This window comes from Photinus pyralis, unplaced genomic scaffold (genome assembly GCF_008802855.1).
Source record: "Photinus pyralis isolate 1611_PpyrPB1 unplaced genomic scaffold, Ppyr1.3 Ppyr1.4_LG1, whole genome shotgun sequence".
Classification (NCBI taxonomy): Eukaryota; Metazoa; Arthropoda; class Insecta; order Coleoptera; family Lampyridae; genus Photinus; species Photinus pyralis.
The window spans coordinates 5,626,840-5,645,627 of NW_022170249.1; the positions used below are offsets into that span (position 1 = coordinate 5,626,840).

The window sequence follows — 18,788 nt, forward strand, 5'->3', positions numbered from 1 at the left end:
GCGGGTAATCAGACAGAATTTTATAATATACTATATTATACAGGGTGCCCATTATGTATGGAATGTAGTATATATCTCGGGAAATATCGAATATATATGAAATTATTCCCATAAATGCCAGCATTCCGTTTTTATTTCAGAAAACAAATGAGTAAGTAACGAAAAACAATTGAATTTTTTAAATGGCTAGGCACCTTTTCATCAGGACCATTTGATAGATTTTTTTCCCTTTTCGATGATATAACATGTTAGTACTCTTATTCAAGAAAATTTTTCAAAAAATGTATCATAATTAGATAAATAACATTAATCCAGATATCCTACATAAAAATAAAACAAATGAACGTGTACGTTTCTTATTAAACGTTGAAGACAAAACGAAATTAGCAGTAAAATGGTTTTCATCGCAATGAATGTTCAACATTACCTGCAAGGCAGTGGCATAACCTATCCCAAACAAGTTGTAAATCAACATATGCATGATTAAAGCGCATTTTTGGTAATACAGATCAGTATTTTATTAGCGAAGTAAAATTATCGATTTCACGAGTACTTTTGGCTGCGTTAAATAATTAATTTTATTTAATTTCAATTGAGGGTACGTCTTTATTTTGTAAAAGTAAATAATTAAGTTTTTATACTGGTAGCGCTATCTAACGGTAAAATTATAGCACCTCCAAAAACCATATCAAAATTATTTTCTTAATTATCGATCACTAGTAATCTAACTCAAAATAGACTAGAGCCTGCACATCTTACATCTACACTATAGCAGAAAGCTTTTAGTGAAAATTTGAAGTCTCTAGCTATTGCAGTTGCTAAGATCTCAGCCGGACAGCCAGCCAGCCAGCCATAACGAATATAATAGCGTATTTTTTCAAAAATGCACTAAAAACTTGAAATAAAAATTAATTTGTTCTACACGGGTGCTAACGTGTTATGTCTTTGAAAAGAGAAAAAAAATTTCTATCAAATGAGCCTAATGAAAATGTGCGTTGCTATTTAAAAAAATTCAATTATTTTTGTTATTCATTTGTTTTCTGGAATAAAAGCAATGAAATGTTGCCTTATTATGGGAAATAAAATGTTAAACAACTTTCATATAAAAAATTGTTGTATACATTCGATCTTTGCCGAAATATATACTATATTCCATACATAATGGGCACCCGGTATATTTATATATTAAAATATTATATTATTTTCATTGAATCAAAACATATTTATTTTTTAGCGCGAGGCCTGGAGCGGCCGCTCCACTCGCCCCACCCTAAGGACGGCTCTGGGAGGGGGAAGGGTACCTTCTAGCTCCTTATCAAAAGAGGAGAGAGCGAAACTGGTTCTATCCTTCATGGTACTCTAATGAAAGGTCTTGACGAAAGGAATACCAACCATAACCTTCCCATCTAGACCCAGACAAGTCTCTGTCCTCTATCGTGATCGGTTACAATTCCTTATATCTCAAGACTATCGGGTAAGGGTACTCACAAACGGTGATTGGCACTTCCGGAAGAAATATATACATAGATGATGTCATAACTTTCAGAGCGAAACGAAACGAAAACGGTTTGTCGGAGAAGAGTCCTCGCAAAGGCAAAATGAATAATCGGAACGAGACATTTGTTGGTGAAGTCGAAGTGAATATCTTGAAAACGAAATGTTGGAAGAGGGTACCCATAGGGGCACGTGGACCGTGTAGATGAGACACACCTACACTGGTGATTTCAAAACTTTCAGTAGTACCTAGATAGTTTAAGGCAAATTGGTCCTTGGTTTTATACTCGGATACAGTGATATTTATTAAGAAGTAGACATAGGGATTTACGTGTATTGTTTATTCCTATGTCTACTTTTAAATGACAAAATCTCTTCTGATGGGCGCCTCATTTTATGCATCCAAAATAACTCCTATGTCTACTTCTTAATAAATACCACTGTAAATTGTAGAAACCTATCCAGACATCTGTCACGACCTGCTTGGTACGAGTTTCATTTTAAACTCGAGCGGAAATTCGAATAGGTAAGTTCCTGAAGGACACTCCCCCTCCCCGCCCCCCATCGTCGCGCAATTTGAATATGAAGTCATTTTGGTGTGGTTGTACCTAAGGCGTGGATGTTTTGTAACAAATTGAGGCGCAATGTATTTGTTTAAAAATCAAAATGTGATGTTGTATGCACGTTATTCGTCTTCCAGGTCTAGATCTGCGGTATTGAATTATTTTAACTCAATTGTCCTGAAATCCTATAATAGATAGCTCCTCCTGAAGGTTTAGTTTGTTACAGATGCGGCCGGTGAAGTGACAAGCGCCACAAAACGTAGTCCGTTCTGCCTCTATCATGGAAACAAAAATTTCCTGACAGAAAGCAGGCAGGAAAATGAAGGTTTCAGGACGATTTTGGGTAAACAGATATTATCATCCTGTAAAGAAAGCCAGAAAATTCCGATTATTTCCGAAGATATGCCAGAAAAACCGAAATTTGCCGATTTTGTTTTTATTTTTTTCTGTTAGTTGAGCAGACAGAAAAATAAAAAACACTTTTTCATTGCCACTTTTTGAGTTCTCCAAGACGCCTTTGAGAAATTTTCAATACAACGTTTCGTTTCGGAGAAATCATCATCAGCTTTATTTTTTTATATGAGCCGAAAACAACATTTTTTATTACGAATACAACGATGTGTACGACACAAAAAAAAACAAACTTTGGAAATTGTTAGTTTCAACATATTGGTGCACCCGCACACAACTTTCTAATCGAACAAATTTCCTGGAAAATGAAAAATATGTTCAATAGGTGTTCTGGCACGATTGAGGCGTTGTACGTGGTTGCACCGTCCTGTTGAAACAATCAGTTTTTTTTATGTATGTGGCATACATCATTGCATTCGTAATAAAAAATGGCACTCAATACAATATGTAGGTTTTTTATGGCCCATATAAAAAATAAAGTTGATGATTTCTCCAAAACAAAACGCAGTATTGAAAATCTCCCAACGCTATCTTGTAGAGCTCAAATAGTGGCAAGGAGAAAGTATTTTAGCATTGGAAATGCTTGTGTTTTGTGTATGATTAAGTTACCAGTTTCGTCAAGCGGAAAAGAAGACAGTGGTGTCGCGTCAAGTGTTGATTGTATCGTACTCGGCTGCAATCGGTAGATTAAAGAAAAGTCGCGTATACTCTCGATACGATATAGTACGCAATTGTTTTGCTAATTGAATGATTCGACTATCCTGTACAATGAAAAAGCACCAACACAAAAAAAAATATAATAATTTTTTTTTAACACAACAAACATTAAGCATTTAAAATTGTCATAATCTTGGCTAGATTCTCGTCTGCCTCGCCCGTTCGATTCGTTAACTTGTGAAACAGCTCCACGTTCATCTTAATTCTTTTGACTACAGTCTCTAATTCTCTGCCAGCCTCTGACTCGGAAGGAGCGGTTGAAGCATTACAGCTGTGGACATATTGGTACTTGTTTTGCATTTTGAAATACTCCCTTGTATTTAAGGGTCCCAATTCTATTTGGTTATTAATAAAGTTTGAAATTCTTTTTTCTACGGCGCCACCTTTAATCGCCCCGTGCAGCATGGCATTGCGTTGACAATTATCGCTGAACTGTAGAAAAACCTCCAACGCGTTTTGATTAATAATCGGATTTTTGTGCGTGAGCAATTTGTGGAATGCTTTGGAAACCGTGGTCAAAACTTGCTTTCGATCGAGTGACGAATTTAACGATCCCTTCGTTAGGGTGCTTAGCAGTGATGTGGTTGAAATTTGAACGTTTACATTTGCGGTTAAAAGATCATTTACGGCATTTAGTATCTGCAACAGATGTGTACAACATGAACAAATCAGTATTACCTACCGCAAGCAATTTGTCAATGCTAAAGTGGGGGAGGAAGTTGCTGGTTGCCGAAATCAACTTTTGAAGGAAGTATTTAAATAACTGCACTTCATTCAGCTGATTATTGACTACCCACTTCCACAAGTTAAAGAGAGCCAATATCAGGTGTGAAGTGTCAATTTCCGAATGCTCCCGAATGTACGAAACAGTATCAAGCCCAGTACACTACAAAATCCTGTTCAACATACCCCAATTTGTAAAGAAGCTTACCAGAATTTGAAATTCTTCCGAATTACAGTTACCAGCGATCAAACTGTTGGTCTTATGCACGACGTTGATTATTTCCGCAGCGATACCCACAAGTTCCGTTTTCGGGAGATGCTCAAACCTGAACACCTTCCACACGTGCAGGTTACTATGGAGGGGATATTTATCAAGTAGCATCGCTCTATAGTTCGGTGATAAATTGTCGAATGCTCTTTGTAGGAAATTTTTTAGAAAAATCAGTTGAGGCTGATTCAAGTGTTCGTTTGCTAAAAGACACTTTGTCTGGTCGATAACATTACAGATCGTTTCGTAACTCAATTGAAGATTTTCTTTCCTTAAAAATAAATGTGGTTTATAAAGCGGTGGATATTACACCAATTATAAGATGGCACAGTAAAAAGCTGGTACATGCTTCGGTGTCCCCCCCCCCCCCCTTTTGTGGTGCATTATAAATAAAACCACTTCAAATATAGACACTTCTGACGTCCCGTTCACTAGCAATTCGCATTTTGGTGGATTTCGCTAAAAACCCTCCACAAAATTAATAGTATTCAATTTTTGGAGTATTTCTCATAGCTCGAGACACAAGAAAGTCGACTACCCCCCCCCCCCCCAAGACGCACGTCTTGCAAAAAATCACCACTTTGGTAAACTCACGCTCGGCGATGGCGCCCAGATGTCACCGACCCCACCCCCAGGTAGGTACATGTACAGGGTGGCCAAATAAGAATGCGAGCTGTCCATCGTAGGGGCTTGCGGTAAAAAAAAAATATTTCTAAAACGGCCACGAGCAAAATCTGGAAAATATTTTTAAGTTTCTGAAATGGCCGCTAGGAGGCGTAACTGCAATCTGGAATTTAAAAAAGTGATGTTTCTGTGAATTCCGCTATGTTAACCTAACAAAAAAATGTCCGGTCTTTGAAGTTGACGATAATCTGAACAATTTTTCCTGTATCTCTAAAAATGAAGTGGTGGGGGGTATTCAAAGGTTTCCGTAAAGAACACCCTGTATCTTCGAAATGGCTGAGCCGATTTAAACAAACTCGGGTTAGTTCAAAAGAGCTATTCTTCAGCTACAAATATTATACTATTTGAAGTTTTGTTAGTTTGTTTGTCGTAGTCCATTTTAAAAGTTTGCTTTGCTTGAAATTTTGAAAATTGACGGAGTGATTTCTTGTAACACAAAAAAAGTTTACCTTTAGTCGTTCGGCGTATGTTAGTACATTTCATGATTGGTACCACTGCAAAATCACGGCCTTCTAAGCTTTATGATAACTGCGATATTCAATTTTTACTGGACATCTACATTTTGAAAAAATTGCGGCTAAACGACTCATTTTAGATATCATGTGTAATACATAAAGTCACACTAAAATTGACTAAGGAATCCAAATATGTAATAATATACAGAGGGATCCATAAAAAAAATGCAACTTTGATATAAATCACCCTGTATAACAATTGCAATTTCGTTGAAAATATTTTTAGGTTGTAGCCTGAAGGGTCCTTCAACATTCCCCCACAATGAATTATAAGTATGCGCGTTAATAAACTCACAATCTTCCACCCACACACTAATGGCCCACCCTGTATAGGTCTGAACGGATTTGGATAGAGATCCAGTGAGGGAGAAAGGGAATCTTTTTATCAAATATCTCTAAAAAACAGTTCCAAAGTAAAATTTCAGTTTTTTGCTCAAATGTTGCTATATTATATGAACAAAGCACGACTTGCACGGGTAATTTCTGGACCAGCTTTTTATTGTTGGCTAATACCATTGAATAAAAACACTATAAGAAGCCTAACGCTTATGGAAGAAAGCGCGACATATCCCCTTGTACCCGCATTGGTTTGGACCCCGAACTCTCTTTAAGGTAAATAGGGGGAAAGCAAATTTTCATTCTTCTCAGTTCAAGAATCGACACTATCGACAGTGTTCCCATTATATTCTCAGTTCAATCTCTGTCGCGCTTTATTTCCACGGGGTTATGCTTCTTATAGTGTTTTTATTCAATGCTAATACCTACCTCAAAACAATTACCTACCTTAAGACCATGTTCCATATGTCAACAGCTAATAAAGAGCACCAGGGACACTCCACAAAAATAGCCTGAAAAAGGATTTGCTCCACTCGATTGAACTCTTCCTCATTTAACACACAAATAATATCAGCCAAATTCACTACAGAATCATCATACAAACTGTTCTTGTTATCAGCCGTAGCAATAATAACATCCCAAAATTCGGAATGCCCTACAATACGGAGAACCATTACATTATACTTCGCTCATTTAAACTGCACCTCTTTCGAGCATAGCGAAGAACGCACCAATCATTGCAGAAACCCTCCCAAATGTAATAATTTCAGGATGTGAGGATAACAAGGACGACATCACTTTAAAAGTGATAGCATAAAATACCAGCGTATTTTGAGCAACCGGTTGCACTTTTTCTAGTATCTAAAAAAGGAGCTGCAACACGTGTACCTAGGTCTTTAATCACCTGATAAAAGCAGGGTTGCAAACACAAGTCTCTCAGCAAATCGGCGACTTGTGAGAATATCAAGGAATCAACTACACAAATGACATCCTCTTGATACTCCTCTAACACAAGTAATGGAGGATAATACCTAAAATAGATTTACTAAAACGAATCCCCTCCAATCCGTTACTACCTGTAACATGTGTGCAATAAGTCGTAAATTATCGGGCAGTGTTCTTGTGTGTTCGTCCCAAAGAGCTCGCAGAGCTTTGAAATAACTTTGAAATTGAAATTGCAGAGCCTAATGCGATTCTGGGCATTATCCTATAAAGTGCGCTTAGTTACGTCAGTAAGAGCTTTCACTACATACCTTTTTCATCAGCTTGAGATTATTTAAAATTTCGTTTACCAGCGTTAGTAACGGTTGCCTAATAGAAAATGACTCCTTATTTAATATGTGAGAAAATTTCTGCGCAATCGACATGTAGCACTTCCAGTTGAAAGCGTTCACCTTTACATTGATACACGCAAGTATCTCGCCCATTTCGACCAAAAATTTTAGAACTACCCCTACATATTAAAAACACACAAAGCGAGCGTTTACCTTCTTGCAGCAGTACCCCCTCGTCGGACGCATCTGCAACGATCTCAAATAATGCAAACAATTTTTTGTGAACGTTATCGGCAAGTTTAAAAATGGTTAAAAGTTCCGTAAGTTTATGACTGTAGCCTCCATACAATGTGTTACTAAAAGAATTCTTATAAATGCACTTTATTGCGCTTACTTGCAGTTACCTATCTTTGCAATGGCGAAATGTGACCAGCAACATTTCAATGGTATTCAGAGGCACGCTTCTCACATCGCACAACGCAAATTGCTTAGTTTTCAGTAGGCAATCGAGAATGTCGCCCAACATTTTAAGAACTGTGATACACATCTAAAATGGAAATTCAACACAGTCTATACAAGTGTAGATTTTTACCTGCAAAGAATTTTGCAGAACGTGTAGTTTATCTGAAATGATTTCATTGCTAACTGCGACTGCTTGTACGTCTTTCACTAGCTACAACTTAACGTTAAAAAGACGAGGTTATCAGGTTTTCTCTTACGTTAGCGTAAATATCTTTCAGAACTGGAATTAAATGTTTCAACAGTTGTTCGTCCACAATAATTATAGAAATTGATGGTAAATGTTGATGAATCAAAGTTTGTGCGATTTTAAGCCGTTCCTCGACGTTTGTGTGGGTTGTGAAAGAGCTGTATAGGCATGTTAAGAAAATTTCCTATAGTCTCAAAGTAGTGATACCAAAAAGGATATAATTAATGCAGTAAGAGAGTTTTGGTTGTCTTCAGAGTTGTGCATTTCGAATACGTGGTCATTAAAGAGATCTGAAAGTTCCTCACAAAATACATCCTGGTTTTGTCTATCCATTTCTAACGTTTTAGCATTTCAAAAATCAACGACCACAAAGAAATTTAAAATTTTTAGGTTATGTACAGTCCACTAGGCTGTGGTTATGTGCCCGGTAACGTTGGCCTAACGAAGGTTTACAACTTGTACAGGGTGGTTCAAAGTCGTGGTTCACAATTGTGATGTCCGTCAAGGTGGGTTCATTGCTCTCTATTCATCCGTTTCGTTGATCCGTCAAACAGATAGTACATTTTTTTGTACGTTTGTACGTTTACAACGTATAAGCATAACCTAAATTTTATTTTGTATTGTACCCACCGTGATTTTCAGTACGAAGATTATCATCGTGAAGAACTATTAATGTAACAAACATAACCTCACTCTTATTAAAAACGGACGACGTACGATTTAAACATTTACTGTCTTTTTGGCATACTGGCATACTATACCCTTTTCATTGAGCTAGTCGGTATAATTCACATTTTGATACCTACATACATAACAGATTTACGTGTATCTTTGCCTTCATGTTAATAATAATCATCTCAAAACATTTGTAATTAACCCTCTTCTTTTGTGGGGTCTTCCAACACTTTTACAATTTCTATTATACCAATATAATTTCCAAAAATCACCCATGCATAAAGAGAAAAGTACTTACCAAAAGTAGGCGACCATCCTTCTCCTAAAACAAAATAGAAATTTGAATTAGTAACACTAACAATCATGAAATTAAATTATTGATAAGTGTATGCAGTCATAATAGTAGTAGGTATCAAGTTTTTAGGCAGCTAGACTAGGTTAAAAGCTGGTAGGTACAGGTCCCAAAATTATCCGAACGAGTGATTGCCGTATCGTATATGGTGAAAATGTTCCATCGGATTATCAAGTAGGTATTGGTCGAAACAATTTCCGTCGAAAACTCTTATAACACGATGCAAAATGGGGTAGGTCTCTTGAGGTAAGAACGCAGGGGAAAATAAAGAGAATTGAAAAAATAGTGTTAACAGATCGAAAAATAAAAGTTAATGGGAGGTGGGATTATCAGACAGTTTTGAAAATCTTACACGAAGATTTGAGGATGAACAAAGTGTCCGCGAGAAATTTGATTCAAAAATCAGTTAGAATTGAGGGATAGGTAAATGTTACGGGACTTTTTACAAAGTTACCCAAAAATGAAAATCGAAAGTAGTAAAAAAGTGTACCTTTAAGTAGGTACCTATTTATGTAATGTTTAGGGTTACCTGCACAAACTTTAAAGGGCTCATCACCATTGGACCTATTGGAGAACGCACTCTGAGTAAACAACCGCACTGATAGACGGCGAATGACTGGATTGAAAATCGATTTTATGTTCGATTCCCTGAGAATTATATTATTATATTAAATTGAATCATCACTGACCCGTTTAACCTTACAAATATAAATGAGTACCTAATGACTACACCTTACCTTGTCTATTTGTGAACTGTGCAAAATGACGATTTGAAATAGGTATGTTTCAAAAATGGTTGAACAAGTAAGAATAGAGTAAATAAATAAAGCAAGTACTGTTTTTGAGACCACAAAAATTGATGTCTTGGTTATAACTTAAGTATCATCAAAAGGGGGAAGATTAATATGCAGCAATCCCATTTATTTTTATTATTCAGTATTTATTATTTTTTGTACTCCGTTTTCCACCTCGATCTTACTTACAAAATTAAAGGGAAAGTACAAAGACATTTTTGCTTCCCGATCCAGAGGCCCCGAAAGATTAAAAACAGTCCTTAGGAGGACAAAAAAAACGGCAATTCTGCTTGTACTAAGATTAAAGGTGAATAGAACAGTGCACTCAACTTTAAAGGAATGGAATCTACCCCAAAACCGGTAATAAAAGAAAAAACAAAACTAAGACTTCCCCTAAGACCTATCGCAAAAAAAATTCCAGGACTCTAGGACAATTCCCGTAGAAGTAGTTGAAAAGAAGTGGGTCCTAACGTACGAACGAAGGACATAAAAAGAATACATATCGTTTAAAAATACAAATAATGATCCCCCCTCCCTGTAAGGTTTCTGATTTTAAATAAAAACAAATTTTAAAAAAATCAACAAGCTGGTTCTTGAGGACTTCAGAAGATTGCCGGTTTCATGTGTTCATTGGCGCGACTAATAACGGAATTGAATGAAAGCAAATCAATTTACATTATACTAGTGATCGTTGTAACGAAGCACCCGTTTTGCGCCCCGAAGTTATGACCGCACTGTACATTTCTGAAGACGTCCAGCTTTGGTGACCACCCGGTATCGAGCTTGGCGTTTCGTTACGAAGGAGTTCCTGTATTAAATTATTTGCTCGAGAAGTGAGTTGTCTGTCTCTACATATTTGTGTAATTGTTTATTGGTCCGCCTCTAAGTACGCAATATCTTGTGTCATAGAAGAAGATAGGTAGTTAATTAATATTTTGATATTTCAGCGCCGTTAATTAATTAATAAACATTTTAGATTCCCAAATCCAGGACAGAAACGAATTCAAAATCGAGTTGTTCTTGCAGAATGTCGAGGTGTAGATAACGACAACAGTTTCTGCGCCGGAAAAATCCAATTATGACTACGTGTTCATTAGATGAATGAGTTTGAAGTTTGAATGCGCATGGATAATGAATGACGTTTTAATGAGTGGTAGAAAAAACCGGCAGACGGCGTTCAAAGTTATCTCAAAATTAGCGCTTATAAAATGGGAAATCCGATGTTCATCTTATATTTTTTCGATAAGTACAGGCCGAGTAATTAATTAGAAACCGAATTAATTGGTACCGCTTTACCAATACTTGAGAAACTCCGTTATGAACTCTGCTTATTTTATATTGACGGAAATGGTCCATATTTTGAATTTCTAAATATAACACCCTGTATATGTTTACATTTTTGGATTTCTGAGACAATTCTGAATCCGAATGTGACCGTTTCAAAAGTTTTTACGCCTACTTGATTTTATAAAGTCACTTTTAATATTGCATCTAGGTGGCCATGATCGGATCCAAACTAATCTAAGGAGCTCAGGACAATCCCAAAGTTTTAATGGATAATATGAGAGACAGAAACAAAACAATTTGGCAAAATTACATTTTCGCGTCTATTAATTTCAAATGGCAACCCTTTTTTGACAAGTACTTTCCGAAAAAAGAATATTTTAACGAATCTAAGAGAATCTTTAGACTCAGAAATCCAAAAATGAAAACCGGAAATGTGCGGAAAGAGAAAAATATGCGAAAACTCTCCTCATTTACCTGCACCAAATCTCATTTTGATACACCTAATACTCTAGAAATTATGGCTTGTCTAATAGATTCGTTAACACCCAGTATGTGTCTCTTTTCCACCAAGGTCTTTTAGATTCACAATGTGCCCCTCCCTGAAGACTTTCTCTGGATCCGCCACTGATATTTACATAGGTTAGAACTAATGTGTAAACCAGCGACGTCGGAAGTGAATAACGTTTGGGGGGGGGGGGGCAAAAATCAGCGACCAGTCTGAAAGGTCCCTCCCACGCAAAATTGTGTACGAATTAATGCAAAGCAGTGGGTTTTGTAAGTGACCCTGAAACCTGTTTACTTAATCAATCCAATAATGAATTTTTGAAAGGAAAGTTTTGAAAAAAATTTAAAAAAGAAATTAATTCCTTTCGTTGAGACCTTTCATTTGAGTGCCATGAAGGATAAAACTAGTTCCCCTCCCCCCTCCGCCCCATAGTTTGATAAGAGCAGTAGTTGGTAGAAAACGGTTCCTTTCGTTGAGACCTTTAATTAGATTACAATGAGAGATCAAATTAATTTTTAACCCCCCCCCCCCCCTCAAGCTCCGTCGCTCACTGATCTCCAAAAAGAGTCGCACGGGAAAGTTATAGTCCAATTGTTTCGATGAGACCTTTCATTAGAATACTGTAGAACATGTATTTACACCCCCCACCTCCCCCCCCCCCCCCATTTCATAAAAGTTTAACTTGGCACTACTAAAGGCATGTTGTCTGGCACACTTTCAAGGTATAGGCTACCTACTGCAAAAAAATCCAGGACTCTAGGACCATTCCCCTAGAAGTAGTTCGAAACGGCAGAAGTGGGTCCGGACGGACGGACGGACAAAACGCAAACAATAGCACATTTTTTTTAATTCTTAAAAAATTCGCTAAAAATTAAATACCTATATCCAAAAATTTTCCGCCTTTCCGCGGTTTTGCTGGAAAATTCTTTCAATATATCCTCTACTTGTACACTTTTTGTTATTAAGGATCCTCAGATCCTTTATAGTTTTGTATTGTCGTCCGTCCGTCCGTCCGTCCGTCCGTCCGTCCGTCCGTGTGCGCTCTAACTCTTTTTAAAAGTGGCCGATTGTGTTGAAATTTGGTATACGGGTACGTTGGACATTAAGAACGGACGCTATTGATTTTCAGGAAGCTGGTTCAACAGGAACAAAAGTTATACGACTTCGAGTGAATCGGGAACAGGAAAAACTGCGAACTCAATATAATAAAAATTAACATATTTCATTCCCTAGGTCATGTATCGAGTTCGGACTTTCGCTAGATTATTCCCTATGACTCTTAGATGTGTAACAATTCAATATAACTCTTCTCTGTGGTCTCGGTCAAAAGTTTTAGAGCAAAATGTACCCAAAATTATTCTTTACACATGAATTTAGAGTTGTAAAAGCTTTCAAGCGCATTATCTTGATGCTGAAAGAGTTGATAACGTGCACGTTTGATAACCGCATGTGTGTGATTCAAAAATGTTAAATTATTTTTCTGAGGCCACATGGATTTTGATCAAAATATGTCAAAATCGTTAATTATGCACCAAGATCGTTGGGAAAAAGACTACGCGCATTATCTCAATGCCCAAGACATGAATTTGATGCATTTTTGGCGACCACGTGGATTTTGATCAAAACATGTCAAAATCGTTATTTATGCACCAAGATCGTTGGGAAAAGACTAGGCGCATTATCTCAATGCCCAAGACATGAATTTGATGCATTTTTGGCGACCACGTGGATTTTGATCAAAACATGTCAAAATCGTTATTTATGCACCAAGAGCGTTGGGAAAAAGACTAAGCGCATTATCTCAATGCCCAAGACATGAATTTGATGAATTTTTGGCGAAAACGTGGATTTTGATCAAAACATGTCAAAATCGTTATTTATGCACCAAGATCGTTGGGAAAAAAACCAAGAGCATTATCTCAAAGCCCAAGACATGAATTTGATGCATTTTTGTTAACTATAAAATGTATTTTGTAAGATTAAAATAAATTGTCGTTAAAAGTGATTGTAATACTGAGGATCCTTCGATATTTCGTTGTATCGGTTTATTTGATGTGTTAGTCCCTTTTGAGTGATTTATCTACTCATTCTTAGAGGGGGCGCGGACCCCCTTGTGTAAAAACTGAGAGGGCGACGCCCCCTCTGACCTATACTTCCGACGTCGCTGGTGTAAACGTAATGTCGCTGTTGAGCGGCTAGTTCTCTTTTTATGTAATTTTTAGCGCATTTTTTAACAATTAAAAAAAAATGTGCTATTGTTTGCGTTGTGTCCGTCCGTCCGTCCGGACCTACTTCTACCGTTTTGAACTACTTCTAGGGGAATGGTCCTAGAGTCCTGGAATTTTTTGCAGTAAATACTACCTCGAAGGTGTGCCAGACGGCCATCAAATTTCGCTGTCTAAAAGGCCCCCCCCCCCCCCCCCACGAATTATTTCCTCAGATGCTGTTTTTGAAAGTAAAACGTGCATAACTTTTACATACGACAACCAATTGGTCTCAGACTTTGCATACGCATGCATTTAGTGGCCAAGTTAAACTTAAGAAAATGGGGGGGGGGTAAATATGTTCTACCCTTCATGGTATTCTAATGAAAGGTCTCATCGAAATAAATTGGTTTGTACAAAGTATAACATTCTCGCGCGACTCTTTTTCGAGATCAGTGAGCGACAAGGCCTGAGGGGGGAGGGGGGGGGTGTTAAAATTAATTTCTCATATGTATTCTAATTAAAGGTCTCAACTAAAGGAACCGTTTTCCACCAACTATTGCCCTTCTTTCTGTCCTCTTATCAAAGTATGGGGTGGAGGGGAGGGACCGGGGGGGGAACTAGTTTTATCCTTCATGGTACTCTAATGAAAGGTCTCAACGAAAGGAATTAATTTCAACCATAGCCCTTTATCTGCACAAGAGTTGTGCACAATTTATACTTGTTTAAATTTTGACAGCACAACAAACAAAAGTTTATCAAAAAAACATCTGCCAACAATTTAAAAATAATATTGGAGAGAAAAAATTATAAGGCGCTAGCACATTGACATACGTTTTTCGTTGTCTATTCCCTTGGTAGCATATGTTATGTAATTTTTCAAAAATTGGTAAAAAAATTTGGATTGGAAAAGGCTACTGTCAATATGAAATATCAAATGTATTAATGATAACAATTGTTTCGCATTTCTACTGTGAATCAGTCTATAAATAATGTAAGGTTTGATACATATTATAATTTTAATTAACGGTTATATTTTCGATTAAAAAATATTTATGTAATGGCGTAATTAAAGTTTCCGTACACTCGTTTACATTAAAGTTAGTATACAAGTGGGTACCTAGCGCGTACCTTCACCTAATGCTGAAGTTGACTAATCAATTCGTAAAATAAATTTACAATATGAATCACCCCTTTTGAGTTTCATTTTGACTGGTTAGAATTAATTTTGGAGAAATTTCTGTTCAGATTCAAAAATATCTACTCCCATCGTATCGTTTATCATCAGCCATCAAGACTCTAGTTTCCATGCTAGCATGACACTTAAGATATAAGTAACACATCTAAGCAAAGTTTGTCACCAGGTGGGCTAGGAGACGAACAGAAGAACGGAACAGGCATATTATTTTAATTAGGGCTGATTACGTGAGATGCATCGTGTAAATTTATGACTCATGGTACCTATGCAGTTCTCTGGTACGAAATGTTCGCACCAAACAGTACCTATTGTTTCAGTACCTGGTACATACAATATCATAAACTTTGCAAAACAAGAGGGAGAAATCTATAAAACGGTCGCTAATTAATAACGACTAATAAGTAGCTGCTATGAAATCCATCTGGTGCGTTATACTGTTGTATTTAATTACATACGCCAGCGTCACTGTCGCCCAAGATGATGACGATGATGACGACGACCATGATGACCACAATTTTGGCGACGATGATGACACTCACGGTCGAGCGGACGACGAAAATTCGGAAACAGACGTAAGACAAAAGCCCATAGGTAAGTTAATACTGTCCCTCCCACTAAAACACTCCATTCCTTGCCCATAGTACCAATTCAACTCTCGGACACCTCCGACAGCTTTATTCGCGGATCGCTAGAATACATAATGGTATCGACAAGATTAAAATTCAGTCAGGTTAAACTAATCTGCAAGGAAAATTACAATGGAGTCCTCGCGGTAGTCAATGATGAAAAGGTCGCCAACTTTTTGTCGGAAGCTCTGTCGGAGACTAACTTGGATCTGGATTCGTTATGGATTGGAGGGGAAAACAAAACGTTGGATGACGAATCCGCCTGGTACTGGACTTCGTATGAAAGTATGGAAGCAATCGAGCCGGCACTTTTCGACAAATTGGTCGCCTTAAATAGCGATATATCGGAAAACCGATTGTGTTTAGCGTTCGGTAGGTCCGACCATCAAATTCCGCAGTTCCGTCCGTTGCGGTGCTCGGCTTTGAGGTCCTTCATTTGCCAAAGAAAGAGTAAGTGCTACGGAGCAAAATTTGTAATCGATAGCAAATTGTAGGGGTTGGCGGACTCGGCGAAGGTAATTCTACCCATCCTGGTTGGATAAGGGCGGCCAGAAGACGGTACAAAATCTACTACGATACGGTCAGTTGGGAGAGGGCTTCGACCCGCTGTGCTAGGCACAATATCAACGCTGTGCTCGCCGTAGTGCCGAGTTACCTGGTCAGCGAGCTGTTGGGCCGATATCTTTTGATTGGCAGACCAAGTTTGGAAAACGCGTGGATTGGAGCTCGATACGACAACGAGATTAGCGCTTACCGATTTGAAAGCGAATCGGATCAGTCGTTGTCCAACATCACCGACGCAAACAAGTATCCTCCATGGAAATCAAACCAGATAACTCGAACGGACGCGTGCGTATTACTCGATCGGCATTTAACGAACAGAACCCTCTTCGTAGAGGCACGCTGCGAACGATTGCGCTCCTATATCTGTTCCATCGATTCTACCGATGTCGAGGACGTCAATCATTACATCGACCTCTTCTTCGACAACTACGGATATCGCTACTTCTTTGATATGCGTTCGTGGGAGGAGGCGTTCGAGACTTGCGAGACGTACAGCAACTACAACGGAAAACTTGCAGAAATAACGCACCCCGAACAACTCGTCCATTTGCTATACGTTATGGGCGAAAACCGAACGGACACCAAGCACCTGTGGGTCGGTGGGAAATACGACGGAAAGGAATGGGTATGGGCCACTTCCGGGGAGAAGATCGACAAAGATCAACTTAACTTCGTCGCTAATTTAACGTACACCGAAGACGTCGAATCCATGAACAATTGCTTGAACATGGACAGAGAAAATCACATTGTCGGTTTACATTATGGCACGGACTGCTCCTGGAGGCAACACTTCGCTTGTGATTTCCGTAAGTACTAACCGCCCGGCGTAAGTTTGGAGGTCAGTTAAACTTGTTTCAGCCGCCGATGATTTGAGGAAATTGGGCGTCGAGGAGAAGGACCACCAGAATGACGAAAGACTACAAGAGGCACAGAATCTGAAATATTTAGCGTACTAAGCAGTTGCCAAATTACGTTTGCATACATATGTACTTGTTCTCGGGGTTCATATAAAGGTTTTATGTGCATCGAAAGGTTTGCTTATTCTGTGTATGACCCTCCCACACCACTCAAAAAGTTCTCAGGATTGGAGGAAGCATCTTCTAGCACCACCAACCACCGTACCTAACCCCTCTATACCTAAATGAAATATATTTAATATTCACGTTCCATTGGAACTTTCCTTTTTATCTCCTTCATGCCGGCTTCTTGTCGAGCCTGATCCAAATATCCGCGTGGAGAGTCGAGAGCATCGATTCAGGCGAAGCTGTGGAAGTTGGGAGATATGATGCTGAACCCACTGTGAGCGATGCTCAAAAACTACCAATGAGCTGGATTGACAATTAAATTAAAAGCTATTCAGCATGTTGACTGAATACGGAAGAATGCTTTTCTGCATTTGCTTGGTATTTATCGTTGATGTTCCAATGAAATTTAGGGATATTGCAAAGCTGCTCAATGGATGAGGGCGGGTAATGATGAAATGAACTCTTTGAAACTGAATGAAACTTGGTCTAGTGTCGAATGACCAACCACCCGTGCTGTGATCCATCAAATGCAAATGGGAAAAGTGTGTTGTTAATACGAGGGTTGTTCAGAAAGTAGCAGACGTTTTGAAATAAAAAATTTTGAACTTATAAAGCAAATTAATGTAGGTATACATTTGGGGGCTACACTCTTGGGCTATTTATCAACACAAGCGCCATTCAAATTGAGGCACTTATCATAGTGTGGCACAAGTGTTTTGATTCCAACTTTTATAAATTCGCCACTTGAGACTTTAACACTTTAACGGCATCACTGTCCATGTGCTGTGTTGCAAGCGAGGTCTTCATCGCTGGGAAGAGGTGAAAGTCGCTTGGCGCTAGATCCGGGCTGTATGGAGGGTGATCATTTCTCCCATCCAAAGCATCCAAGAGCTGTCCAGTACGGTTGACTGTGTACGAGCGGGCGTTGTCGTCGAACTTCATGTCAGCGTTACCCAGTGCAGGTTAAAATCTCACGCGGCGGATTTATAAAGGTTGGAATCAAAGACTTGCGCTACGCTATGATAAGTGCCTCAATTTGAATGGCGCTTGTGTTGATAAATAGCCCAACAGTGTAGCCCCCAAATGTATACAATAATAGATTTTCTTTGCAAGTCTAATAGTATATTAAGAGACAAGTGTATAATCAAGTCTTTAAAGTACGCGCAAGGAGTTTAAGGGCACGACGCAAAGCGGAGTGCCTTTAACGTTGCAAGTGCTTTAAAGACCAATTATACACGTGCATCTTATAGTATTTTTTATTATACCTGCAGTATAATTTAAAAATAGGAAATTCAATGAAATCATATTGACGTTATACTCGAATACATGTCTAAAGTAATTAAGTGGGCTGGGTGTTCGTAATTTCACGATTGCCATGGAAATGTCACTTGACGTTTGCTTATAAAAATCATCGCCTTGGTGAATTAAACGATTTCCATTGAAAAAGATAATACACTGTCCATTAAATCGGTTGTTGTAAAATCTAAACAAACGTTGGTAGGTGTAAAATCCAACTCCAGTAAAGCCTATTATAAAGAATATGAAAAGTTGTTTCCATGGATGAATAGGAAGTTACTTACGAATACAGTCTTAAATGCATCCATAATGCTGGCATATATGAAGGAAATGTCAAAGGTATTTAAATCTTCTATATTTTGGTGCATTCATTCAAAACTTCAAAGCAATGCTGCGATTAAAAAGTGGGACAGATTTGGAAGCATACCCTAAATTACGCGCGTTTGTGAAAGCTTCAAACAAAGGATAGGTACAAAAGCCAAAGAAATGTTCTGCATTTACAGAAAGCGACCTAAGAGGATTTTTTATTTCATCCAGATGACAGTTTCAAAAGTCATACTTGAAGTAT

The 18,788-nt window shown here is 38.1% G+C and overlaps 2 protein-coding genes across 3 annotated transcripts; one reads left to right on the plus strand and one right to left on the minus strand.

Moving 5' to 3' along the window:
- Window positions 1-3,250: 3,250 nt before the first annotated feature.
- LOC116159779 (uncharacterized protein C1orf112 homolog) lies at window positions 3,251-8,222 on the minus strand. Of its 2 annotated transcripts, none has more exons than XM_031472859.1 (13): window positions 7,968-8,222; window positions 7,705-7,852; window positions 7,578-7,658; window positions 7,390-7,532; window positions 7,199-7,341; window positions 6,965-7,158; window positions 6,788-6,918; window positions 6,616-6,742; window positions 6,416-6,572; window positions 6,159-6,366; window positions 4,117-4,447; window positions 3,868-4,071; window positions 3,251-3,824 (listed from the first exon to the last, which is right to left on the minus strand). In XM_031472859.1, exons 1-13 carry the CDS (start codon window positions 8,006-8,008, stop codon window positions 3,294-3,296), a joined length of 2,439 nt encoding a protein of 812 aa, XP_031328719.1. In that variant the 5' UTR covers window positions 8,009-8,222; the 3' UTR covers window positions 3,251-3,293. The 2 variants fall into 2 exon arrangements, with proteins under 2 accessions (XP_031328719.1, XP_031328718.1); XM_031472858.1 differs by having other exon boundaries at window positions 7,705-7,854; window positions 7,914-8,221.
- A 6,874-nt stretch (window positions 8,223-15,096) lies between these two features.
- Window positions 15,097-16,930, plus strand: LOC116160240. Its single transcript, XM_031473392.1, has 4 exons — window positions 15,097-15,300; window positions 15,351-15,785; window positions 15,830-16,705; window positions 16,758-16,930. Exons 1-4 carry the CDS (start codon window positions 15,120-15,122, stop codon window positions 16,853-16,855), a joined length of 1,590 nt encoding a protein of 529 aa, XP_031329252.1. The 5' UTR covers window positions 15,097-15,119; the 3' UTR covers window positions 16,856-16,930.
- Window positions 16,931-18,788: the final 1,858 nt, after the last annotated feature.

Excerpts from the sequence above, each read along its gene's own strand:
- LOC116159779 (XM_031472858.1), bottom strand. The coding sequence starts at position 8,027 with ATGGATAGACAAAACCAGGATGTATTTTGTGAGGAACTTTCAGATCTC. Across the intron at positions 4,448-6,158 it reads ATATGGAACATGGTCTTAAG|GAAAGAAAATCTTCAATTGA; the intron begins GTAGGTAATTGT and ends TTTATTTTTAAG. Across the intron at positions 4,072-4,116 it reads CGGAAGAATTTCAAATTCTG|TGTACTGGGCTTGATACTGT; the intron begins GTAAGCTTCTTT and ends AGGATTTTGTAG.
- LOC116160240 (XM_031473392.1), top strand. The coding sequence starts at position 15,120 with ATGAAATCCATCTGGTGCGTTATACTGTTGTATTTAATTACATACGCC. Across the intron at positions 15,301-15,350 it reads CGTAAGACAAAAGCCCATAG|TACCAATTCAACTCTCGGAC; the intron begins GTAAGTTAATAC and ends CCTTGCCCATAG. Across the intron at positions 16,706-16,757 it reads ACACTTCGCTTGTGATTTCC|CCGCCGATGATTTGAGGAAA; the intron begins GTAAGTACTAAC and ends AACTTGTTTCAG.